A 27,663-nucleotide genomic window follows, 5' to 3' on the forward strand; every position below is an offset into this window, starting at 1 on the left:
AAGTTTTTCCGATTCGGAATTCGGTGGCCTGTGCGTATAGAATGGAAATAAACGTACGTGTGTGATGTATTTACGGAATGCTGAATGTATGTGGCCCTTGGTCTTATTCTATGTATTTTCTTTTGCGCCAGGGGGTGCTGCACCAATCGCGGCACCCATGGTTTCATTGAAATCAATTGGAAGCAAAAAGATTTTGTGAAAGAAAATAAGTGTTAAATGCTGACACCACCATGAGACTGCTAATATGATGACACTACGGCCACGGGTAAGTACCTATATAAAATATTTGGCAAGAAATGAAAGACATACAATTTTTTTTACTGTTTTATTAGTGAGTATAAGCGTGTACGCGGCACAGCTGACTAGCGGTTTTCAAATACATATCACATGATTTCATTCGCCTGTTCATGATAAAAAAAGAAATACAAACATATAAAAACCGTATCAACACGGTAATATATATTTTAATATGTTTTTAATTTTGGTTTAGAATAAATATTAAATAAAGAATGTTGTCCAAGAAGATGATGCGCAACAATGAGGCATCAGGCATTGTGCGATATTTGCAAACTAGCTACACTAGGACTATCTATAATACCTTTAGTATCTATAATATTACTAAGTATTTACATTAACTGTATACAAGAATCATTGACTAGAAATCATGTCTAGATTAACAATAATTTAACAAAACCACTTACAAATTTTATAAGTAAAGGAACATGATCACTGGTAATATCAACAATTGTGGGACAAGAGCGTGGAATGGACAGGTTCCATCTTTGGTAAACATTGAACACGAGCTGGTGCAGCCCTTTACACTGCCTTCTGTTAAAACTTCATTTATTTTATAATACAATTGAATTTAAATAAATACAAATAAGTGTAACAAACTACCTAATATCACTGGCTTCAGCACATGAAGCGTAAAATAAAATTCACATAAAATAACAACCGTAAAATAAAATTGTTATAAAACAAAACAACCAGGATTGACTATGCCCAGAAATTCGGATAAAAAGAGTCATAATCCACACATTATTGAATCGCTAGATTGGGCATTCGGTTGCTACTATATCTGCCTGGGAAAAAGTACAATCATAGTAAAAGCGTGACACATACACCTGCAGCCGTCACGCATGAGATCAACGCGCCGCGCCCGCGTATACACAGGACGAAGCGCAAGCGTTTGGCATACTCCGTAACAAAAGGGATTGTATAAAAATATCGAATTATTCAACTAACACTCTCCGGGTGGTGAGCCAGGCTGCCACGCGGGATGGCCGGCATCCCAGGCGCAGCGCGGCTTCGGATCAGCACCCGAGACTCTAGTCTCCTAGGCTGTTAGAAGTTGAATATTTTCCTAGAACCATGTCAGGAAAACTATTTCAACCTAAGTCTTGACTGCGGAGTCCCATGAATTATCACGATTTTAGTGAGCGTCATCTCAGGGTAATGGCAAGTAACCTCTCGACGTAATACTTCCACGGGACGACTAATCTCAGTCAGTATGGTTAGAGAGACGCGGTGGCGGCGCATTACCGCACGCCGGCGGTGCCGAGCCGGTGGTGCGCGGTGCCGGGCCGCGGCCGCGCGCTCGCCTTGCGCGGCGCGGGGGCTTCCAGCGAGGGCTCCTTCTTCATGGAGCTCTCCATTGACTGCAAAATAATATGATACTTAGTCAAAGCTGTCGAAACAGATCTCAAATGGTGAAAGTTTTAACCAATTTTTAACAGCGGTGATGTAAACAATGTGAGCATCAATGAAAGTCGTCATATAAAATGATGGTAAATGAGTGGTCGAAGTGGGGATTCTAAGTTGGTAACAGTCCAATTGGTGGAAAGGTGGGTTTACATTTGTATTAGCGTATATTATTTAGCATGTGGAAGTTAATGAAGTGGTGTCGTTACCCGTGTGTGTCTCGGCGGAGGCGGCACGTAGGCGCGCGTGGTGGGCGGCAGCGGCATCGGCAGCAGGTCCAGCAGGTTCTCGGCGCGGCGCCGCGGCCCCCCCCCGCCGCCGCCGCGCACGTGGCCCGCCGCCCCCCCCCGCCACCGGCCGCGCGCTCAGCGGCTCCACGCTGCTGCACACACATCATACACTACTGTTAGCGCTTCATAGCTGACTGGAGTTGGAGTTGCCCACGAGGATGTCAAGAAAATCAGAGAAGTGATGCATATGAAAACTGATTACTTGATCTGGCAAAATCAATATCAAAGACACAATTATAACATACTTACTGAAAAGAAAAGGCCGATGACTTAAGAAGTTAGCGATTTATTTTAATCATTAGTCTAACGATTCATTTCAGTAAATCAAAATTTACCTCAGACTGTCAGAACTAAGAAAAAACCAAGAAGGACACGAAAGAAAAGTTGGAAGTCGGGTGGGTTGATGCTGATGTTACATAATAGGTTCACATATTTAAAAATTACTGGAAGAGAATGAATGAAAAGAAGGCTCCATCACACAGAAATGATAGAAGGATGGAGCCTTCTTTTCTTTGAAGATATTTATTCTAAAGTCGACTTGAAAGTGGGCGCGTCGCGCCGCTGCAGGTGAGGGTCAGGGTCAGGGTCAGTACCTGTCTTGGGGCGGGCGCACCCAGGCGTCCTGGTCCTCGTCCCAGGCGAGCCGCGCCACGAGCGCGCGGCCGGCCAGCGGCACGAAGCTGTCAGCGAGCAGCAGGCGGCGCCGCAGCCCCCCACGAGCGCGGCCTGCAGCGCCTCGTGGCCGCGCCGCTGCAGGCGAGGGTCAGGGTCAGGGTCAGGGTCAGTACCTGTCTTGGGGCGGGCGCACCCAGGCGTCCTGGTCCTCGTCCCAGGCGAGCCGCGCCACGAGCGCGCGGCCGGCCAGCGGCACGAAGCTGTCAGCGAGCAGCAGGCGGCGCCGCAGCCCCCCCACGAGCGCGGCCTGCAGCGCCTCGTGGTCGCGCCGCTCGGCGTCGTGCGCCTCCCGCAGCTCCACCATTTCCTCGCGCAGGCACAGGTACTTGCTCACGCATTTCTTCAGCCTGAAAAGATACACCTTCTGACCGTCAAACACACGTCGTATAATATTCGAACGAATCAGATCAGAAACAAAATAGAATAAATCTAAATAGATTACATCGGACTAGATGGAAAAGAAATTAATCCAGAATCTGTATTGGAACTATTCGGATTTGGAAACGGACCACTGTTCGTGTGTTGGCGTTGGGCGACGAGTCCGTGTAGGTTGACATCGAACGGGGGTCAGGTGGGGCTGTACCCTCTCACCCTTTGTTCAGAAGCAATAATATCGGAAGCCCTAGCAGATCTTGATTGTGGCGTTAAGATCAATGGGCGCAATATCAACAATCTGAAATACCCAGATCATATGGTCTTGATAGCATCAAAATAGTCTGATCTCCAGCTGATAGAAGACCGATTGAACGAGTGTAGTGCGAGGGCTGGACTGAGGATTAATGCGCTGAATACGATGTCAAGGTCGTCTCAAAACAGAGTAATTTCAAAAAAAGAACTGGTGCGTAAATACCTAAGTATTTGTCTAACCCAAGAATGGGATATGGTTTTGAAACATGGATGGATCGGAGTCAGGCACAAGTGCTACTGAACTGTTACACCTCGCGAGGGACAGGAAGAAATATTCGGAGTTGATCGCCAACGTTCAATGATTGGAGTGGAAAGGCACCATAAGAGGAAGAAGTACCTTAATTCAAAGAACAGCCTTTCGCTATGCTAAATGTACGGACTTTTGGATTTTGGGCGCCCTCAGCCAACATTCATAATCCAAAAGTAGGTATTTACAAAAATTCGCAGCTTCAACTCGACTCCTAAAAAGCATGATCACATCTTCGATTAGAGAAAAAAATCCTTCACAACTCACAAGAAGGTTGGAAGTTGAAGGCAATTATTGTTAGATGTAAAAGACTAGAGTAGAGTAACTAAACTAGGTAGGGCTTGGAATCGTGGGGTTAGGGTTACCGCTGCGTCTTGTGGTCGACCTCCTGCTGCAGCGAGGCGAAGGTGTGCGTGACGCTGGCGGTGGTCTCCTCCTCGAGGTCTATCCGCTGCTGCATCTCGACCTCCCGCTTCTTGCGCTCGGCGATCTCGTGCTGGCGCGACTCCAGCACGGCGCGGCTCTGGCGCAGGTCGCTCAGCAGGTCGCCGCCGCCGCCGCCCGACACCAGTCGCTCTTCCAGAGAACGGATCTGTTGCTCTAGTTCTTCCGTTTTGCTCTTCTCCTGTTCGATGAAAGATTCCGCTAGTATGTGCTCGTTCTCGATGCTTTCGGTGTCTATCGTGTCTTCTGCTGCTGAAAAAGAGAAATTTCCATTTTTTTTTAGTTGTAAAAGATAAGGTGTTTGATCTACCACTTACCTAATAAAAAGTCAATTTTTATTTCTGTTCCACGAAACATACTCGAGTCTCACTCCTTCAATCTTACTTTATAACTCGAGGAATTAAGGGTCTCGGAAATACGTGTGCTTTATCGTTGACAGAACATACGGAACTTTTTGCCACGCACGGCACGGTAAAACTTTGGAATCACCTTGCAGTGCCTGTATTTCTGGACCTTAGAGATCTTCAAGAAAAGAGCCTACTGCTTTTTGAAAGGATCAGCAACGCAACGCATCCGTAACTCAACTTATGCTATGGGTGTCCGCAGATAGCGATGATTACTTTGAATCAAGTGACCTATCTGGTCGTGTGCCCCTGAACTCGTCCAGATAGTACAGATCTCGCCTTCAGTGAGTGATGGCGGGACTCACTCTGCTTGGGCGCGGGGGCGGGTGCGGGCGGCGCGGCGCGGGCGCGCGCGGCGGGCGGCGCGGGCGGCGCTCGGCGGCGCGCCGCTGCTGGATGAGCGCGCGCAGACGCTCGATCTCGGCCTGGTATTCGCGCAGCTTCGCGTCTTTCGGGTCTTCGTTGCGGATCGGCTTGTTCTTGATGGCTGCAACGAAAGTGGTTTCAAATTAAACTACTAAAATAATAAAAAATATAATTGCTTTGATGTGTGCGTCTTTTCAGTGGCCTCCAAAAGGTACGCGCTGGTACGCACGCAAAGAAGTTTTTAGGCTCAAATAATATAGTCGCTGTGTAGGTATTTACGCAAAGCGTTCAATCAAACCAGTCATCCATTTATGCTGGTTTCAAGTTTCAAAGGTAACGGAACTGACGTTGCACAAAACTCGCAGAATAGTTGAGCCTGTGACGACCTAATTACCACTCTGAAGCCGAAAATATAACACTATTCCCTCTCCAAAGAAGAACATCTCAATGATTGTAACTTCTACAAACCAAGGTCCAGTTATTCTATCTATGCTGCACCTTCCTGTACGAAAACATGGAGAAATTTAAAGAAAAGTAAAAAGATGAAAAGAATGTTTGACCTTTAGCGCGATGCGCGTACCGCAGCGTGGTGATGGTCTCGTCGTAGTTGTAGGAGGCGGGCCCGACGGCCGCGATCATGATCGTCTTGCTGTTGCCGCCCAGAGAGTCCTGCAGGATGCGCGTCAGCTTAGAGTCCCTGCAACAAACACCAAACAACCACTCTACATAGATCGCGACCCAAATAAACATCACTTGTCACTAAACAATCAATCAGGGTTGATCATATCTGGGGATCTTGTTGAGAATACCATGAGCAAATAATGAAATAAGGAATTTGTGCCGTTATTTGTATATATTTATGCAAATGGCCATAATGTAAAAGTTAAACAAAGTAACTAGTAGGCAAAAATAATCCATTGAGCTTGTAAGGAACTTCGAACATAAGGTGCCGTACCTTACCTACTAACAAATCACTTTGTCGCATCGTTACTTTGTTAGTTACTTTTTGTTCTGGTTCTGGTCTCTTTCTGTGTTTGTGTTTTATAAACTCTCTATCTGGTATGTTCCTTCCTGATATCTTATACATAAGACTCATGTGATACCTATGATACCCATGAATATGGCCTTCGTTGATTTTGTTCGATTAAATGAAATAAAATAAATAAATAAATAGTATCACAAATATCTTCACATAAAATAAATGGAACCTAAAAGACTAGCGAAACAGACTCTTAGCGGTGTAAAAGCAGCTGACCTGTAAGGCACGTGCGGGCCGTTCTAAGAGCAGCTGACCTGTAAGGCACGTGCGGGCCGTTCTAAGAGCAGCTGACCTGTAAGGCACGTGCGGGCCGTTCTAAGAGCAGCTGACCTGTAAGGCACGTGCGGGCCGTTCTAAGAGCAGCTGACCTGTAAGGCACGTGCGGGCCGTTCTAAGAGCAGCTGACCTGTAAGGCACGTGCGGGCCGTTCTAAGAGCAGCTGACCTGTAAGGCACGTGCGGGCCGTTCTAAGAGCAGCTGACCTGTAAGGCACGTGCGGGCCGTTCTAAGAGCAGCTGACCTGTAAGGCACGTGCGGGCCGTTCTAAGAGCAGCTGACCTGTAAGGCACGTGCGGGCCGTTCTAAGAGCAGCTGACCTGTAAGGCACGTGCGGGCCGTTCGAAGAGCAGCTGACCTGTAAGGCACGTGCGGGCCGTTCTAAGAGCAGCTGACCTGTAAGGCACGTGCGGGCCGTTCTAAGAGCAGCTGACCTGTAAGGCACGTGCGGGCCGTTCTAAGAGCAGCTGACCTGTAAGGCACGTGCGGGCCGTTCTAAGAGCAGCTGACCTGTAAGGCACGTGCGGGCCGTTCTAAGAGCAGCTGACCTGTAAGGCACGTGCGGGCCGTTCTAAGAGCAGCTGACCTGTAAGGCACGTGCGGGCCGTTCTAAGAGCAGCTGACCTGTAAGGCACGTGCGGGCCGTTCTAAGAGCAGCTGACCTGTAAGGCACGTGCGGGCCGTTCTAAGAGCAGCTGACCTGTAAGGCACGTGCGGGCCGTTCTAAGAGCAGCTGACCTGTAAGGCACGTGCGGGCCGTTCTAAGAGCAGCTGACCTGTAAGGCACGTGCGGGCTGTTCTCGGCGAGCGCGGAGATGACGTTCCCGAGGCTGGAGAGCGCCTGGTTGATGCGCGCCGCCTCGCGCAGCCGCTCGCCGCCGGCGCCCGTTTTGCGCTGCCGCTCGCTGCCCGCCAGGTCCACCAGGTTTAGCTTGCCCACGCTGCAAAGTATAAAGCGCAACACTAAAGACAACATTCATCCACGTGTTTTATTATTTGTCGCTAAAATTGCTCGATGTTTTTGGGTAAACTTTGGTGTGCTGTGTAAATTGCTGGATAACACGCCTACCCTTATCCCGGTATTCTCAGGGGATAAAATCCTTAAACATAAACATACTTTGGACTGCGAAAGGCACAATGCATCGATCCTGGCCTGCTGGGCTCCTATGAAACTCGAAAATCGAAGTTCGTATCGTACCGTCCCGCTGACGCTTATATTATTTAATACGAGAGTGAGAGGGACGGTACGATACGAACTTCGATTTTTGAATTTCGTAGTAGCCCTGCTGGGCCTCGTGAGTAAAAACTCGTTTGTCCACCATAATTTCAGCAACGCATTCTTTCATTATTCGGACACGCTGTCCGTTGAGGTTGAGGCGATAAAAGTGTACAAAACTGATCGTATATACTGATCGTGATTGGGATCACTGAAGGCAAAGAATAAGAAGTTCGCGCGATCGTTCACCATCGAGATGGACCTATCAGTCATCTAGTCTAGTCTAGTCCTCCAATTTCTATACGATCGTAGTCCCACAGAAATTTAGTAAAATCCCGGATTTTTATTTTAACCGCCGAATTAACTATTTATATGGGCGAAGCGGCGAGTAAAGGCTAGTCCATAATAATATGCGCCAGGAATATTCCTTGCCCTGAAAAGCACATTTGTCACCACTTGATTGCAACTTTTAACTACAAGGTTTAAGATATTTTCGTTCAAAAACTACTTTAAAAAGTGGAGGCCAATATTTTCGTAAAATTTATGGGTCACATTCGTCTTCTACTCTACAATGACAGTTTAATAAATTGCGCATTAATAGCAATCAACAGAGCTTATGTTATTAAGTATTTCCAGTGTTTCTATGTTGGAATAAAAATATTGAAAGCATAAATCACTTCACTGTTCAAGTGCGACATAAATATTTGATGAAGTACATAGTATACTGACAGATGAATATTATAACGCGAAACAGTCACGACATTCAATTTTATGTCTATGCTGCAGCAGCTGCTTTAGCGCTGCTGAGCTAAGGCCAGTAAATTACCGTAACGACTTCTTGCTTTCGTCGCAAATTGCACTGTTTGTTGTCATAGCGAAACAACTCTACTCCAAAACTTTTAAAATCCTATTTTTTTTTTATAAACGAAGCCACCGCTCGCTAGAGTGCTATCACTCAAGAGAGATTGCGAAGCCTGACTAGCCAAAAAGCGTTTCCGAAACCATAGCAGTTGATTGTATGACGCCGTCTGTTAATTAGGACACTTCGAAAATTTCCACAACGTAGCTGTTCTCGAGATTTTTGCATTGCAATACTTATTTGCAATTACGTGAATTACCTGGTTAGTGGTTATCCTGTCTGGAGCCTGAACCAACAGTACAGTACAAAAGGTTCATTTACCTAAATGCCTTTAGCATTGTTGAAGTATTTATGGAATAATTTGCATGTCTCTTTGCATACACGCGCCCAACTATTATATTTAGTTACATATTTTTTTCTTTTATGAAAATTTCCATGATAGAACGAAATATTCGATAAAGTAAACACATCACTCGTTTATGGCTTTCAATATCGATATTTTTAGATTGATCGCAGACAGATGGAAGTTAATTTACAAAGGCGTACGATCAAATGGAATTATTTGGAGGAAATAGGTCAACGATATTTTTATGAGGCGATTACAGTTCATAAGTTACGTGGAGCCCGCGCGAACATCGTCGTGTTGTTGACCCGCGCCTCTAGTGCCCGCTTCCTTTCAGCTGGTTCCCTTCCTGCGACGATCATTTGCATTACGATATCAGGAATTGTAAACCTCACCACATGCAGAACTTAAATATCGCTTACTAAATAATAAATAACTAAGCCAAATAAGTAGATTCAAAGATTTTGTTTCGCACATGTCTTTTATTTACTAGTATCATAATAAATCATAATTGCGCATCGCCCTCAAACTTAATGTTGTGAACTTCAAGAGTTTCTAAATAGGTAGGTATACTTGTACCTATACAATGTACCTATTTGAATTTTGATTGAGTAATAAATGGGCGGCTGTGTGGGGTGGGTGCAACGAATTAAATTGTTCTGGGAACAGCTGTTACGCATGTTCGCTTTGATTCATGGTACTTGCATATAGTTTCCTTCAGACGCGACTGCGGTATTTCGTTACTAAGTATATCAAAATTGTATTTTAAAACAACAATTTTATTTCCTTGTATTTACATGTATGTATGCTGACATGACCTTCAAATACCTTCCTAACAAAATGTGAAAATACAACATTATAGGTAAACATTTACCATTGAAACTTTATCCTCATCATTGCGCCACAGCGTATGCAAACTTTATTATTAACTCATGGAGAGCTGCGAAGTAGAAACTAGTCGAGATGCTGTAAAGTTGTAAAGCACAAACGACCGCTAATGACGCACATAAATATTTACATTGCGATATTAAATAAACTACCGCAAACTCGCGCGTGCGACAAAGCGGTGGGCGATGAAAAATCAATGGACTCGGGAAGTGACTTATGTCATTGATTATCACTTCTTATACACCTGTTAGCACAATAAAGCCCAAACTACAGAAGGCCAGGCGCCCACACACGAACATACGAGATGTGCTCACTGACTCACTCGGCGTGGATCCAACGACTGAGATTTGACATTACCCATTTGAGAGTAGATACGCTTGCGCGGAAAGCTGGGTGGATTCGATTACTCCGTCACGTTTAAGATCAGGCGTATTCGGGACAACTCCAGATCAGACCTTGTCATGTAATACAACTGCTAGTGAGACTTGGCAGAGTTGGCATTTTTAAATTTGAGTTCAATTACATTTTAAGTGCAAAATTACCTAAAGCCGTAAACGTTACAGACGATGTATGTTTTTTTTCTTCTGATTTCAACTTAGTCGGTATGGCAGCAGTGGTCGTTAATTTTAAGTCCCGTGCATAAATCATATTTTATGAATCTATAAAATCTCTGGGCAACTGCCAGCCTGCTGTTTTTGCCTTTGTCACTGTGTAACAAGTCTGCTGGACAGATTGAAGAAGGGAGTAATCGAGTGTGAACACTTGAACAGTGGCGGCGCGATCAGCTGACGGACCCTGACCCTCGCGAGTGGGCGCCCACGCGCCGCTTTGATGGGTGCCTATATACGGCTAATGGCCTTATTAGAGCGGAAGGAAGGAATATCCACGAAAACGATATTGAATAATAATAGGTCTCATATTTCTGCAAAAAAATATCACGTGATTAGCAAATATAGAAAGTTCACGAGAAAATATCCAAATTAATATGCAACCCTGACCAGTCAATTTAGTTTCATCCTTTAAGAAGGAAGTTGCCTACGATTTTAAAGTCATTCAGAAAGAGGCTATCTGTCCTTCGGTACATAAGGCAACATGCAGAATGCAGATTACACAATGCCCATGTTCGGGCAAGTTATTCTGAACATGCATGTCGTTCAAGATTGAATCTTGATAACCTGTGCTATATATGGTGCTTAACTTAGTTTTTGTAGGTATGTTTTATTACTCAGCAGTTAAGGTTTAACTGTTAAGCTAAACAAACATAATTTAGTCAAGCGGACAATATATCCATCATGGCATGGATGGAACTCGATGTTGGGTGAATAGTCTAGTTAATTTATTTAATGTATGTTTTGATGAAGTTTTCATTAAACGATGCCCCTGAAGTGCGGTGAGTGATGCGAACACATTGTTTTCCGATAATTGCCAGTGACGCGACTCTCCGCCGTCGTCGCGAGGCCGTCACAGTACCTATGCGTTAACAGGATAATCGCAACTTAGTGCATTTCGTGATACTCCTTTGCTCTGAGACTTACAGGCGCTGTAAACGCATGTGTGTGTCCTTTAAAACTTAGGGGCTGTTTCACCCCATCCATTGATTAGTGTTAACTGACGGTTAAATGTGATGCCGTCTCTATTTGTTTTGTTCGAATAGACGGAGACGGCATCACAATGGATGGTGAAACAGCCCCTTAATGTCTATTATTATTCGTAGCTTAATGTACAAGTACGATCCAAGGTCAAAATCAAGTAAATAGCACATGCCAGTGAAAACTACAATTTTTAGATAAAATTCTAATCAATTATGTGATTTATTATTTGATTATATTGATTTCATATTTTGTAAACCACTATATACCTAACGCGTAATCTTAACTTAAATTCGACTCCCGCAGTCTCGTTCCGCGATATACCGTGCGATTAGGAAAAGAACACAGGCGATATTATTTTCCATTGCGCAAGGTAAAATGTAGGGTACATGTGATATTGGGGGCCAATTATAGCTCATTACAGCATGTGCGCGGAGCGGACTCCTCAGAAATTTAACCTCGTTAGAGATTACAATTATTATTATCACGCGATTTTGGCGAGTGACCTGACCTGACCACACGCCGCGCTGATATCTCTCGCTTGTCTTTCAGCAGAGACGACATAAAACTACGTACGACGTGTCGCATGTGTGTTGCGCAGCTGTCATAAACGACAAAATAGTTAACGCTTCCCGGCTGCGGAATATTTGCTAATTACAGTAACAGTTAAAAGAGCTGTAGGTCTGGACAAGAAAGCTCGAACTCAGTACGTTTTTATAGAGATCAGAACATAAAAATTACTATGATGTTGATCATAGTACTCTTTTACAGCTTCAGATTATTATCCAAACAAAATGGTCGATTTTTTTAAATAAAAAAATTACCAATAATAATTTGCTAATGTATCATTCATTGAACGGTTACGCTAACTAATAGTAGTTGCGCGTGGGCATTGTATTCGTGTTTGGTAGAATGCGGAAAATTCGCGAGCCGCGAGTATGCGCAGGAGTCGAATGTTGAATGGAGCGAGGCCGGTGGAAGTGCTGCTGTTGTGACCTTCACGCTACGCCGCCCTTCCACAGCCACAGCGCATCACGATCTAAACCTAATTGCTTATTTTCCATAGTATATGTTATAAAGTTATTTTTTGCAAATCAAAATAGCTGTAGCTAGCCCACTTCATAAGGTGAGCAGATCCACTCGTTGTAAGGCAATTAAAGCGTCCGCGACGACCGTTTATGCAACTATGTCTAATTTCGAAGCTCCTCCGCCGCGCCCTAACGAGCGTCTAACCCCAGTCATTACCGCGCTCACTTTTATTTTAACCCACATTGCATAAAAAACGGCGGACTTATCGCAATACTCCTCATGTTTGGCCAATCGTTGTGTAAATATACTGTGTGCAAACAATTGTATGTTGGAGATCCATTGTAAGGGTTCCCTTATGCGGATTTGACTACGTTCATATCATACCATGACGAATACAGTCCGAAAAGGCGTAAAGGCAGAAGTATGTAAAATAACAAAGTTTATTTCTGTTCTTCACAGTCGGAAAGTGGTAATGAATTTACTTTTATAGCAGACGGAACCGTTTTGTTTGCGATTTAAAGTTAATAAGTTGATGTTATTGTGATGTGCGCACGCGGCGCGTCGGAAGTATTCGCGCAACACCGTGACTTCCCGATCACGTCGGCGCCTGCGTCTGCCTGACAGAATAATTAGGGCGAAAGCAAACATAGCTAATTTATAACTTACGATTAAAAATTATTTACATGAATTTTAAAGCGCTTCTACTTGTGTCTTGTGGTAAAGAACAAAAGGTAAACTTATACGAGTACCTCAAGTGACAATCTTCGTCATCACTCCACTCATCCGTCCAGAGTTCCATGTCCAGCATTCTCAGAACTCAGCAAATTTGTAACACAATCACCAAATTGCCGTAGATAGTGCTAAACGCTAATGTCTTCCACTAGGATGACATGACACTACTGAAGGTTGGGCGCGTCATGTGTCACGTTCATCCCACTAGGAGCGATCGCATCATCTCTAAATTAGGTCATGTCCAGTGCTCCAGCCGCCCACGCCACCTCATTGTCACTTCGGGCGCCCTACTTATTATGGTAATAGGCCGTAATAACATTGTCTATTTTATTTTATAAATTGGTGGTAATTTCGATTTTATATATCACGATTTCGCGATCGATTAAAAAAACTATAGGTATCAATTATTTGCTAATTAGTTTTCCAGTTGTATCTATAGATTATCATTAGGTCAATAATCGTACCAATTACATGTAAACAAAGAAGGGGCAACGATCCAGACCAGACTGATGAGATGAGTAACTCATCTTAATTAAATTACCCGTCTGCATGAATTTGAGCGGGTCATGGAGCGCTACAAAATAAGTTCAATTGTATCTTGTTCAATTATATTGATCACGTAAGGCTGCGTTTCCACCAAAGATTTATTGCGAGGAATATGCTTGTCATGATCATGAACCAATTGAATCGCTTCATTTGGCTATCCTCGTACAGCACATCTCTAGTGGAAACATGAGCGAAGCGAGGATAGGCAAATGACGCATTGAAATGAAAATTGGTTCATGAGGAACACATATATTCCTCGCAACATATCCTCGCACATTTTTGAGTTTTCGTTCTCCCCCGCTAATCACAGGATCGTGAAATTGTATCTAATATTGCTTTCTTTTGTTCCAGTAGGCGTAAAGTTAACCGCTGGTCTAATCTAATCTGCAGTGTCGTCAAGTTCTCACCGTATACGGTTGGTGTCCTTGTGCTGGCTCTCGACGGTGACGAGGAAGACGGCGTGGCTGCGCGAGGAGTGCTCGTTCATGTCGGTGCGGCCGGAGGCGCGCACGCGGTTGCCCGTACGCAGCGCGCGCGCCATCTCCGCCGCCGACTTGCACACGATCGACGTCATCTCCGGGATGTAGAAGCCGTTCAACTCCTAGGTAACCAAACAATTTACCTGTTTAATATCTTCAAGCTGAAGTGGGACTGGCCAAGCTACGGCGCAAGCCACACAGAAGAGACGTGGGAGTGGGGCGCGTCGCGGTCGCGGCGCCCCTTGAATCAGTTTGTCAGTAAACATTTACTGACAAACTGATTCAAGGGCCATATAGTAACGTCGCTATCCAAAGCAGACAGAAGCGACGAGGCGGAGACGCCCTCTCCCCGTGTCCGCCCCGTCCGCGACGCGCCCTCGTCCCACGTCCCTTCTTTGAGGCTTGTGGCTACGTTAGCCTATAGATCCAAACAGGTAGGCTAAAATAGTTGGACTAGTTAGTACAAGATAGATGGTGGCAATGTGGTAGGCCCAGGAGGCGTTATGGCGGGACCATGCCTAGACGTGTTTCTTAACGACTGACCGGACACCGGTCGAAATTGGGACGAATTGAGAAAATGAGGGGAGGCCTTAAGGCCAGGGACACTTCTCCAGATTTTTTTGCAATGTCACTGATTACAAGTATATAAGGGCCAACTCACAAGGTAGGATCTCCTGTGCACAGTAGGATAATATAATATCAAAAGACTTATTTTTTCCGGCCGGCAAGTGCAGTAAGGAAGTACAGGATGTTCAAAACGCGAGCATTGTAATGCACTGTTTGCTGCTGCTGCTGCTGTTGGGTCTTAGACAAATTATTAGGGGAATCGCACTGATTTGCATTACACTGATTTGAAACTCAATAAAGACGTCATGGGCTGTAACAAAACTTTATATCAGACACCGGTCCGGTGAACACCATCCATTATCAATAATTTTAATCTATATTATTTTTAATGGTTTTTATTTAATTACAGTGTTTTCTACTTAATAAATTACAACTAGTTTGCCGATAACTAATCAGATTTTTACAAGAGTATCTGTTGTAATGTTTGCAATAAGGCTCCTGTAGACGTAAAAAGTAATGAGTTTTTGCCGTTTTTGTTTTGTTGCTGACAAAAAAGCAAACAGGGTCGTTTACCTACAATTATTTAGATTTATTATCGATCGATATTCGTAGTTCCCAAAAAGTAGCCCAAGAAAGAAACATGTCTTTTTGTTACAAAACACACATAAAACGTGTTGGACTGTTGGTAGCCCCACTAAACTCTTATTACTCGTTACATTCGCATTCGCAATGCTGCGGGAAATATTCAGGACACGCATTCGACATAATAATAGATGTAATTGCGGCCTTGATCTTACCGCCGTGGAAATGCATTAAAATAGCATCTCATTAAGTATAGTTACATTAAACTAAACTATGTCGATTGCGCAATTTGGTGCATTAAAGTGTATTTCGACAAGTTCTTTGCACAATTCCTCATTGGCTAGCCACAGTAACGAGCAATTTTTTGCGCATCCGATCCGACTCGAGCGCGCAAGGTTAGGCGCTATTACTGCCCGACGGTAGACGCCGCTTGAAGATCTAACAACTGTTTAATCAAGTAAAAACTAGTTTCTAGTCACCTCAAGGGTCTTATTTACGGTGACCTCAACCACAAATCCTTCAAAATAAAATCAAGAACTATCGCAAGCATAGGTTCATGTATAATTCAGTAGACCGCAATGCATTAAAATTAATTTCGCCTAATTTACGCTTTCGTTTTCGCCGCAGTCGCCGGCACATGCCTACTGCGTTCAGGCGCGAGTGAAACCCGCTAGACTTCAGGGGTTGATAAACTCGCGGATTGGGGAAAACGCGATTCCCTTTGTTCCCCGACCGGGTTGAATAAATTAAATGCCTGTTTAGAACGTTCACTTAACAGCATAGTACTGTTCGATTAATAAATATATCGATTTGCTTGATTTAGAGGGAATCGTAATCACATGAAACTGCCATATGACTATGACATGATCATAATAGAGCCACCTTTTGCTATAAGTGGTTTGTTATTATCAATTAGATAGGTCTATAAGTTTAGTGCACGTGTCCGTCGTAACGTAAGGTAATCGTCACGTCATAGAACCTAATCAATACTTGATGAGCCTCTTTTGTTCATGACCTGCTTCAGGCTGCTTGTCGTATCGGCATTTCCTATAAGAAATGGGTCGTCATTTCTAACATTAACTCTTGCTTATTTTTATGTATCATGCGATCCACATCAAATATAATTTTCATAAGCGGAACAATCAAACGTATAAAACAAAGAATGTTGACAAATAGCACGTGATGTAAGCTTTGCACGAAAACAAAATGTTTTTATAATAGAAGGCAACGGACGTTTTGTCAATTAGGCAGTTAACACGACTATAGCAATAATAGGTGCATTTAAATGTTTCAGGACGTCTTTAATCATCATTATCTTGTAGTTGTTGATCAGTTGATGAAAGCACGTAATGCATTTATGTTAGGCCTTGCAGTAGCACTGCCTTGGAGCAGTTACACAATAGTTATTAAGTTCCGCGCTGGCTCGACGTGAATGGTTTGGCATATTGCCAAAATCCTCATCAACGACTGAATGGAAGGAAGGAAGCAGCCAGTGCGTAGTAACGCCAAGTAAGTGCGGGTCGCGAGTCAACCGGCCGAGTCCACTATCGCTCACAATCGATAGCGGTTGTTATCGATAAATTATGTACAGATAAAGGCGGCCCTGAAGCTAAGTCGAAGTCTAGATGCGACGCCCAGATATTTTTAGATACGGTCTTATAAAACAAAGTTAATAAAAGGCGCTTTCTGTATGTTTGCTTTTTGCTGACTTGTAAGTACAACACTGACAAATCGAGCCAGGTGTGTAACTTTATGTTTGCGTGTAGGTAGGGCATGACAAGCCATTGATGTACTTGTTTGTTGATGGCCTTTGTTAGTCAAATAATGAATCACGGGTCGACTGGCCGACGCTCATCAGTTAAAACTCATGTCCCTGGGCAAAAACTGCCATGTGTTTTTACAAGCTATGTAGTACGTATGTCCACTGTGTGTTAACCGAAGGGCAATACGTGCGGTGCGGAACCATTAAAATAAGACGACATTTTGTAATAACGTGAGGGTTTTATTTTCCAGTATACCTAATATCCGTTAAAATTTACTAAAAATGCCAAATCGTTATTGCAGTCAGCGTCTAGACTGCAGACGTTATTTAACTCGGTCTAGACGAAACAGAATGAAGGGTATATTGCAACAGAACGAGTTATCACTTAATCTTACGTGCAACATGAAACATAACCCCAGGGTCGTCTTTAGTCCTGTCCTGACTCGAGTTCCTTATGTTTGCACCTCGTGCACAAACACAAAAAGCCGCGAGAAGAACACGATGTGTCAATGTTGACTTCGCGCCCATCGCGGGACTACGTTACGAGTATGTTTGCGTCGGACTATCACAGCACCGTCTGATCATTATTTGAGATGTATGATTTGTAATTTAAGAGTCACATAATAGTTGTTTGTGGTAATCTTAAAGACATGCTTTTACAACTTGTGAGACTGTTACTAAAAATGCTAAAAATGACCGACGACGTATGAAAATATATTGAGTAAAATCTTTGATTGTGTGCGGGGTCCGATATATTTTGGATTAGTATCGGCAGTGGTCGTTCATAATGAAATAGGGATTATTGGATAGGATTCTATATTGATCAGTTTTACACTCTAACAACTTCAACATATTCACTGCAACTGTAACGTCATTTTGTTTTTAATGCACCACGTCGATATTAAAAGCAAGCGCATTGTTTGCTGGCTCGTTCGATGGTACGCGTACTGACGGTACTGCGTCCTATTGAGGCTTCAAGTACCAAATGTATTACGCGCATGTTACCACCTATGCAGAACTATGTCTGCTTTTTGAACACTGCGATGCTACCTCACTAGTAAAACATGAACTGTGGGAGCTTAAGTAACATCACAGGCATCAAAGGTCTCAAGACTGGTTTCCACCGCGAGCGGAGCGGACTCATTAATGACTTAGTTTAACGTACAACGATCAGCTGCATGTGTACTGGATTGGACGTGTATCGTGTATCTTACCTGTCCCCTGATGGTCAACTTCTTGCAGTCCTTTGACAGCAAGTCTCGCACGTCTTCAAGATACAGCTCGACGTATGAGCAGGACACGAGGTGCGTGACGTCACGCGACGCACTGGTCTCGATGTGCGCCCAGATGTGGCGGAAGGCGCGCGGGATGATGCCCTCGTCGTCGGGAGAGCCCTCCATCGTGTGCGTCTTGCCCGTGCCCGTCTGCCCGTACGCGAACACGCAGCCGTTGAAGCCGTCCAGCACCGACGCCACCAGAGGACGGACCTGGCTCAACATAATACCTTATGTAGAAGGCAAAAGGATAGTTTACATTTTATAGTGCAAGGATTTTTGGTCCTTCCAACCATTCGCATATTCAGGGTTTCCGTGACAGGCTATTTGACGCTAGTATCGTGAAGTCCGTTTAAAAATTATGACATTCGTGATTGATTGAAAACTAAGCCAAATGCAAGCAGGCCTGTAACGTCCAACGGACCTTACATTATGCGCCTGTCAAAAAGTGAATGTCGAATTCTGAAATATTTCGAATGGGTAGAATTTAAAGTATTTTATTTTAAATGAACGCTTATGAAGATGTTTATTTTATGGTTCTCAATCATTGCAGTAACATCATATGTTTGCAGTGTCACATTAAATCTCCATAATCATATCTGTAAATGGACAATACGGCCATATGACGTAAGCGTGAGCCTAAGACAAGTGCATTAAGGCCAGGTGCAAGCCTTGACTCCATCAGACAGATCATGTGGCTATAAACATCCTAAGAGAATGAAACCTTAAAGTGTTACAAATCAGATCAGACGGGTGGGTTGAACAGCACAATAATATCGCTAATGATTACTTTCTAATGAAATAGTTCATTTATTTATTTTGTACAAACGAGTGTTTCTAGAACCGTCTACTAAAAATATTGATAAAATCTAATTTTAGCTTAAAATAGTTATCATATGCAACTGTTTAGTTTCAGAGAGCATTCATTTCGAGTATTGTTCCAGCAAAATAAATCATTTCATTTCATTTCGCGCATCTGGCAAGTGGCAACCTTTACCTACTGCGGGCTGCGGGCTGCGGGCGCGCCGCTCCTCGTAAATCATCAAATAAAGCGCACTTACGTAAACTACGCATTGTTTCACTTGTTTGTTGTTTATTTTGTTTCATTCAAGCACGAGGATATTCGATAGTAATCAAATATTTTACGCGGACAATGTTTGTAGTTGGTACACCCACACTTTGGTCTAATCCTTTAATCTTTTAACTTAAAATCCATTCAACATCTCATGATTAATAACACTCATCAATTCATTAGTATTAAATTAGTTTACAGACTAGGTGGCGGTGGTTTTCCAGACGTAGCGTGCTGCGAGGTCAGGCCGGACCGCGAGCGTTATCGCAGACGCATCAGCATTTACCCTCAACCAGGTTATTTAACTTTCTTAACCTTGTATTTAAAAGTTAGCTAACGTTTTTGTCGGTACCATTACTTCATATTAGAACCAGACTTGACTATAAATCTTGAAAACAGTTTGATTGTATTGTTGTTCTTCCGAGTTACGTAGTTATTTATGTATCTTATTAAGTACATTTATACGTACATTCTTTGCTGCAGACGAATTAGCCGTTTAAGTTATCTATCACGGACACTGAGGACGCGCAACAATTTTACCGCTACTTGCATTCCCTAAACGGTGAAAAGAAAGCAAAAAAGAAGCCTTCGGCTGTTGGCATTGAGGGAGCGAGGCCGCGACCCGCGGACGCGTAGGATGCACCTCGGAAGAACAAAGCGCGCTAACGATCTTCCCGCGGGCACCTGCCCAAACACACGTGACCTTTCCAAAATGATTTCTAAAAACAGCATGGAAAGGAGCCTTTTGTGCGCTCATTGATTAATTATTTGCTTATTATTTATTAGGAAGCCAAAATAGAATCACATAAAAAAACGTAATTTTAGGCAGTAGAACGTCAAGCAAAAACTAGTAGCTGGGTTTTTCAATCAGGCGTAGGTTGAAGAATAAGGTGCGGTGCAGAATTACAGCTTCCATGTTTAAACAAATGAGACGACAGGCTGCCCCGTGAGGCTTCATTGTGTATGCCCATGTAGATGAGAGAAGCTCTAATGAATGGCGAGTAATATTATGAAAACGATTACTACATTAAAGACTTTCATTATTTAAATACAACATAAACATATTTCTCGGTGCAGAAAAGAATTTATGCAATAGAAAGCAACTGCCCAATTTGTGAAATGACTAAGACGCCGCATGCGAACGTCAGGCGCGCACTGAAATAGCGAGCAAACGTATGAGCAATAGCGTGAATTGGATTAGAACAAAAAACTGCACGTGGTCGTGCGTCCCGGCCCCCGGCGGCGTCCGAGCCCCGACCACTCTCCGAGCTCCAATCTCCGTTTGCCAAAAGAAATTCTTGGACGTTTATATTGGTGATCTAAGACTCCGCTTTGGACCATTGTATCCGCGATAACTTTTTTTCAGATAACCGTTAGCTCGTAAGCGTACAATTTCTATTGAGACGAAATCAATAATATATAGGTACCTACCGTATTGAGCTCAGTTTCTTTTTTGCATTGAATAAAATAATCTAAATATTTTTAGTACCTAGGTACTCAATGGGTTCATAAACATGCATGCATAATAATAATGCATGTATTAGTTTACTGAGACTAAATTAATATAATCATGAATGAAGAAAAACACTATTGTGAAGCGAACGGAATGTGCCATTCTTTGCGCCTTCCCGTCAACCAGAGCGGCTACGCATTTACTTTCAATAAATATAAAATACCATAATCCGCATAGTCTTATTATTAGTTTCAGGTCTATATCTATTGTAAAGCTGTTTCTTTAGGTATGTGTACTTCTAAGGCATGTTTTTTTTTAAACAAAACACTGCATATGTTGTACGTTTAGACAAACTACACACTAACACAATTGAGTCACATGCATTATGTATGATTCTTCTTTAGGAATCAAAATAATTAAGTTATAAGTGACGTGTGTGTGTATTATGTATTAGATATTTCACTCAGAAACTGCTGATTACAGATTATAATAAAATAAATAAATAAATAGAATAGATATACAAGGCGACAGCATAATTATTCGTACATGAAATAACGGGCGAGCACGAGGTGATAGCTAGTTTGCTATGCTAATCTAATAGGTAAATAAATGCAAGCCCGCGTACATTATGTTATTTTGGTCATATCACTTTGAATTTGTTACCCCTGGACGGAATATCTAGCTCCGCCCGAGTTAGCCTTTATTACCCGTCTGCCCGAAGGAGGGTTATTGTCTTGAGTGCTTTGCTTACCATCTCATCGTAGATGGTCTGCGTGTCGGCGGAGGCGTCGTAGACGGCGTCGTACGTGAACAGCTTGTCTTGCCCCTTGGGGTTGAGCACCTGCACGGCGCCGCGCTCCGGACACACGCGCACCACCTGCGCATACGCATCATTTAGCTCACACTGACCAGTCCACACTAGAAATCTGAATCCTGGACATCAAGACACGATAGTTTACTGTCTGACGCATGTCGAGGTCCAGTGAAAGATGTTTTTCAGTTGCATACCATTCCAAATACCATTAAAATACCACAAATTATAAAGTTAATGATTATACCATACCATGGACAGGGATATTTGGAAATTATTCCCAACTGCATTATCGATCCCTTCAAATAGCGAACCTACTATGTTAAAAATAAAGAATACTTGTGATGTATACATATCATTTAATAATATTGTAAATGTGTTTAAAAAAATATACCTCGTTGAGTTTCTTGCCGGATTCTTCTCAACAGAGGTTTTTCCGAGCCGGTGGTAGATTTTTTTTTGACATTCATAAGTGCTTGTTAGCCTAAATTGAATAAAGATATTTTGACTGACTTTTGGCTATATTATATCAGAGGTTGATGTTATGGTCTCTCGGTGAAATACACGCTTCCTTCTCTAATATTCCTCGACGCATTGATATCTAGATAATAAACATTGGAAATCAGTGTACCTATACACTGCATGAATTAAAATAAGAATGATTATTTCTTAAACTACAATTAGTGCCTTCACCAATATGAATGTTTAATAATAATCCAGGATCCGCCTGTCAATCGACGGACTTTGAATTCTAATTCTAGATATTTGACTACAGAGTACTTATTCATTGTGTTATTGCGATATGAAGTCAACTGGTGGATGAGTGAGAGTGACATAATCCCGAGACCTTAGTCCTGTAGAAATGGTTTGCCGCTGCGTTTTCCAGTGGCCAGTTATTACCTACTTAAAGCTACTGAAACTAGAAAATTATTAGGCGAATGTTTAATTAATGGACACAACAAATGATGAAGTGATCTGCAAAGAACCATTCATTAACAATGTATTAGGTAAGTAGTGAATTACCGTCTAGTTAGTATGCTACATGATCTAACCCTATGACTACATAAATATAGTTTTGCGACAACATAATTGAGAACCTTGTTAATTAACCATCACCATAATATATTTCGGACATCCGCATTGAAGACAGCTTCTGATTATAGCAACAGGGCGTTAGCATTTTCAGTTTAACTTGGAACATGTTTCAAACATCTAGAATGTTCCATGATCGCTAAATTTCGGTTACGTAATTCTTTCAACAGATTTTTTAGTGAAACAAGGGCAGCAAGCAATGCGTCTGCAATGCGGATAAATCTTACATATACCCTCGTCTCGTAATAAAATGTATGTATATAACATAGTAATTAATAGTTCGTTAGCATTATTTTCTAAGTAATGTTTCCCGTTGCCACCGAGTTAGTGCGTCAGTGCCGGTGTTAGCGGCCGGCGCCAGCGGCTGCGGCTGTGGCCTCAGACCTGCAAGGGCATATCGGACTCCGAGAACTGGTTCCCGGCAGGCGCCTTCGTGGACAGACGCTCGTACCATTTCTGATCGGTTCTGTTCGGGCGCCGCTTCTTGGCTACCTACAGATATTGCCAAACATGAAAAGTGTCGCCAACATTGCTTTTCCCTAAAGAATTCAGGTTGAAATTTCTGGAACACGAGACAGATAAATATAACTAATCGTAGAAACAGTGCAACGTCCGCAAATAATAATCTTTTACGGATGTATATAAGCTGCCAAGATTTGACTCTTGTCTAGCTAGCTTGAGGAAATACGTAATTTCTGGCGTAAAATTGGTGTATCGCAACAAACGTATTCATTTTTGTTTAATGGCATGTTTTACTCGTATTGTTTTATATCCATAATATACACCGCCAGCAGCGCGTGGCCGCACGGCGTTATCGGACGCATCGGCAACGCAAGGCGAGTGCGGCGCACGCGTTGCGCTCGCGCTATGCAAATGTGCGGTTAATCATATTTAAATAGGCGTTGATGAACTGCAATCTTATCGCTCTACAAATTAATATAATAAGGGATAGATAAAGACACCCAAGGGCCGCCAAAGGGCTTAAAATAAAGTAATTCCACGGATCCACACTTACCGTTACCGCATGAATCTTTCTTCCATCATCATCATCTCGGCCTATAGACAACTCACTGCAGTGCACAGGCCTCCTATAGGCTAACGCAGCTTTAACGCTGTGCAACTTTTTGGTCTTCACCCCTATCAGAATCAAGAGCGGATCCACCGTTGTGTACACGATGGGCATGCCCACAACCCTAATAGACTAGTAACGACACACTTTCGAAAGTCGTTCATGAGTTATGATTGTTCATGAGCGAGTTCGTTCTCCGACTCGCACTTGGCCGATTTATGGGTGGCTGGAACATGGCCCTGACTACAAGACTACAACCCTTTTTGAGGGCTGGATCCGCGCCTGATCAGAGTGAAAAAGCTTGAGCTATGTTTCCAAAAAAATACCAAAAAGTAAGACTAGTACCTTAGAATAACAAAGCAGCATTTTACTTATGCGTTGCATACATTTTAGATACTCTAATGAAGAGCAAGCCTAACTTAAATCAAGTCTGTAATGTAGTAGTAATATGCGGGTATTTATGCCGCGAAGGGTGGAAACTTTCAGTTCACCAATGGTGTAATCGCGACGAGCAACAAGCTCGCGACTGTTTATTGCCATGGAAGATATCTCTAGCAGGCAAAGTTTCCCGTCGAAGCCATTACGGTACGAGGTGAAGGTGGATTTAACATGAATGCTATTTATAGTTTCGTGTCTAGAAAGAAATCGAAATCGTATAGAAAATTTAATCGTTAATTGTGTAGTGTGCGGGAATATAATCAGTGGCTTTAGGAATCCAAAACCACCAATTTGATTCCTAATCAATAGTTTTAATATTTTCGTATAGCATACCTGATATAGTTTAATTAAACCGTAGAGCGGTAGCGTAGTAGCGGTAGGTCTGTCATTCCTCTGGTTCTTTTCAATTTCAAATAATATGATGTATTGGAAAGTATTAACTGCAATATTTGTCACAATTAATCGGCAATAAAATTGGCACAAATTACTCGTTGTTAGCAATTGACAAGATTTCATTTTTGAACACCTGTCTGTCATTCCTCATGGGTATCTTATTTCACCATATTTAAAGAAATACAAAAATATATATAAGTAGCTGAATTTGCCAACACTACCACAGAATAGATATGATTCCTTTGCCTTTTTCACCAGATAAAGCTCTCATAATTTTGACAACTTCTACGTCAGATTTACGTGATAATTAATAGAGACTAGACAAAAGTAATGGATCTATTGTGTGGTAGTTTTGGAGTTATGCCCTTTTAGAATAAGCACATCTTAAAAAAGTTTTAATAAATTAATTATTAATCGTAGCGAAACTAAAAATATCAGCGTCTTTCTCTTTCCAACCAGAATACAGAGGACGAGTCAAATTAGAGTCTTAGAAATATGAAATCTTGTCAATTAATGATTGACTAGCGCGATGTGAACAGAACTGCGAGCTGTCGTTGTTTTTGCTACACCTTCGCCGCCGAATCGACGTAGCATTTCTTTGAGCTGAGCATCTGATGGAACGCTCCGGCATTTCCAGCTTTACTATATTTGGTCAAAATTCAACAACGAAGGAATAGGTACTCATAAGTTTGTGTCATTTAAGTGATCGTTTGTGGAGCATTTGATTTATTCCCCGCACATGTGCAAAGCTGCAGAAGGTCGACGACTCTGCCAGATGATCTATGCCTAAATACGGCGCCGCCACGAATGGACATTATACCTCACCTACTTCTGCCTGCGACCCGTCTCTTGCGCAGCGCATGCGTTTGTTGTTGCGATCGCCCGCGCCGTGTCGCCTGTCATACTCCGAATATGATAGTATTGTCAATCATCGCTCTCAGTTTGTATCGTTTTGGCAATGAGATATCTTCGTATTATCATAATATCGCGATGATTGGGCTTATCTGCCCGATTATGTTTGCAAGTTTCCTATAGGTTTTAGTAAATACATAGCTTTTGTTCTAAATTAATAAATTAATTACTCAAATAAAATGACTAATTCGTCTATTTATAGCTCTTGCGTGCCAGAACATTGTTTAACTATTGAATAGGGTAATTATTTATGGATACAACGAGCTATCACAGTTATGTTAATTCAGTCCATAAACAGTCGAATAATGTGGGTAGTCTGGGTAGTGTAGTATGGAGATGGAGGTAAGACCACTAAGTGTAATAGTATGAATAACTGATCTAATTTTGAAGTAGTAATTTTAAGATAGATGTGGTTGACTTGCGCGTATGCTTATCAGGTGTAGTTAAATCACAATGCTAATAAGATCTTAGGACAGATGAATCACGTCTAGGGCGCCGGGCGCCGGGCGCGGCACAACGGCGACTCCGCGAGTTCGTGAATAATACTTACCTCCGGTTAATAGCTACTGTTTCCCGAACGACGCTTTGTGTAAACAAATACAAATTGGTTACATTTGAAATTGTATATGCCTTTGTTTCCAGCCCCATGGATGGATCGTAAATTGTAGCATTATTGTAGGCAATGTATGCACCTATTACATAGGTAGAGAAAGAGAATAAAGAACTAACTTAAACAAAGTAAAGCGACGTGTGGTGATGCTGTTATGCCATTCATGTTTGCATACAAACAAACATAATATAACTTCTGTACGCATTAAATTCTGTCTAATGACAACAAGAAGGAAGTAAGAATGGGTATGTACTGTGTCAACCATATGCAAAATTGCAGCTATTCACAAGCAAAATATACCTGACCTGAGGCATACAACTTGAGTTGTATTCTATTTAATGAGTTAATCTAGGTGTTACATTTTCAAAATATATCTAATGAGAAATAGCATAGGTACTCATTCAGTGAAATAATACTGATCTTATTCTAACTCCCTAGCTAATATTATTAATGTGAAAATGTGTTTGTTCATAATTATGATTGTTTGCTCTTGATTTGACGTCTCAACTAATAAGCTAGGTAGTTTTTTTTTTATCCTGAAAAAATATTCATATTCATATTCATATTCATTTATTCGCTTTAAGTGTGGATTACAATGGTCTTCATCTAAGGGTTCTAGGGGTTCTGTGAACTAACTACGCTGACGAAGTCGCGGGGAGAAGCTAGTGTAGGTAGGTACCTTATAGATACTTAAATACCTACCTACATACTATTTTGGGAAAAAATCTTAAAATTTTTAGTCTAAGTGGTCTCAGGCAAATCGTATTGACAAACTAATAATGTTTTCACTTACTTTAGAAGGTGAAGGACAGAGTCAAGGCCATTTGAGTTTTACTCAACATTTCAACTGGCTCAAGGGTGCCAGATGACAATAAGAATCGATTCAGTCAAATATTACCATTAAGTAGCCAGTTAGCTGAATAATTTATTTCAGAGGGCCATTGTGTTGTGCAATAAGGATCGTTTGGTACACCAAGCCTATTCTGCCGGCGTGAATTTGCAAAATACGTCGCGCCGGCGGCCGGCCCACACGCGCCACTCCAACCACTGCGAATCAACAGCTGCTTCACCATAGCGCTCGCGTATTTAGTACCTAGTCCTAATAAAATTCTTTGGCGGAACTAGGCTGCATCGCATCCTGCGTGTGAGCGGCTGCCGTGCATCGATGTCAATAAACAAACACGACGATCGCGTGCTAAGGTATTTAAAAACAATAACAGCCCTCGCAATTTTAGCGAAACTATATAAGCTGTATGGGTAGGGAGGGGCGGACGAGCGCGCGCAGCCCCAGCAGCGTGCAGCGGGCGGCGGCAACACGTAAACAAAGCTCACCTCATCGTGTCCCTCGGAGCGCTCGCGCGCCGACAGCGGCCGGCAGCGCACCACCACCTTCACGCACTCGTTGAGCGCCGTTCGCGGCCGCGCTGACTTCTCCATCCTCGCACCCTCGCCCTCCACGCAAATATAAAGCGATCGCCGAGTCACCGATATCGATCCATCCGGGGTGTACCCGACGTCGGCATCACCTGTTCCGAATGATTCCACTACACATTAACCGATCACGAACTACGCTCCTATGCACGAGAGAATCAAATGTACACGCCAAAATTACTAATTAGCTAGTAAATATTTAGAAACGTAACAAAAATAAAATGATCGTAAATTTAAATCAAGAAAAACAGCACTATACCGCCACCAACGGAGTTTTCTAATCAACTGGTCTGATTTATCTTTCAAGTTTGACGTAGGGGGCCAAATGTTGCTATGAGAAAATCCACAGGAACTAAAAAGAAATGAAAAAAATATTTTTATTAGTTT

General features: G+C 42.6%; 1 protein-coding gene and 1 long non-coding RNA gene across 2 annotated transcripts; one reads left to right on the forward strand and one right to left on the reverse strand.

The window, feature by feature from the left end:
- LOC141435471 (uncharacterized) lies at window positions 1–13,761 on the forward strand. The gene is made up of 3 exons (XR_012452171.1): window positions 1–53; window positions 132–265; window positions 13,683–13,761. It is a non-coding gene; the product is annotated as an uncharacterized lncRNA (long non-coding RNA).
- On the reverse strand, window positions 322–27,565 carry LOC141435470 (kinesin-like protein Klp68D). Its single transcript, XM_074098154.1, is given in 14 exon segments — window positions 322–1,658; window positions 1,911–2,017; window positions 2,020–2,049; window positions 2,052–2,080; window positions 2,780–3,013; window positions 3,966–4,296; window positions 4,750–4,935; window positions 5,375–5,511; window positions 6,906–7,070; window positions 13,739–13,932; window positions 17,936–18,208; window positions 21,272–21,397; window positions 22,808–22,915; window positions 27,178–27,565. Coding segments are annotated over 14 exon segments (2,145 nt in total). The 5' UTR covers window positions 27,283–27,565; the 3' UTR covers window positions 322–1,538.
- Between the last annotated feature and the right edge of the window lie 98 nt (window positions 27,566–27,663).

This window comes from Choristoneura fumiferana, chromosome 15 (assembly GCF_025370935.1).
Source record: "Choristoneura fumiferana chromosome 15, NRCan_CFum_1, whole genome shotgun sequence".
Taxonomy (NCBI): Eukaryota; Metazoa; Arthropoda; class Insecta; order Lepidoptera; family Tortricidae; genus Choristoneura; species Choristoneura fumiferana.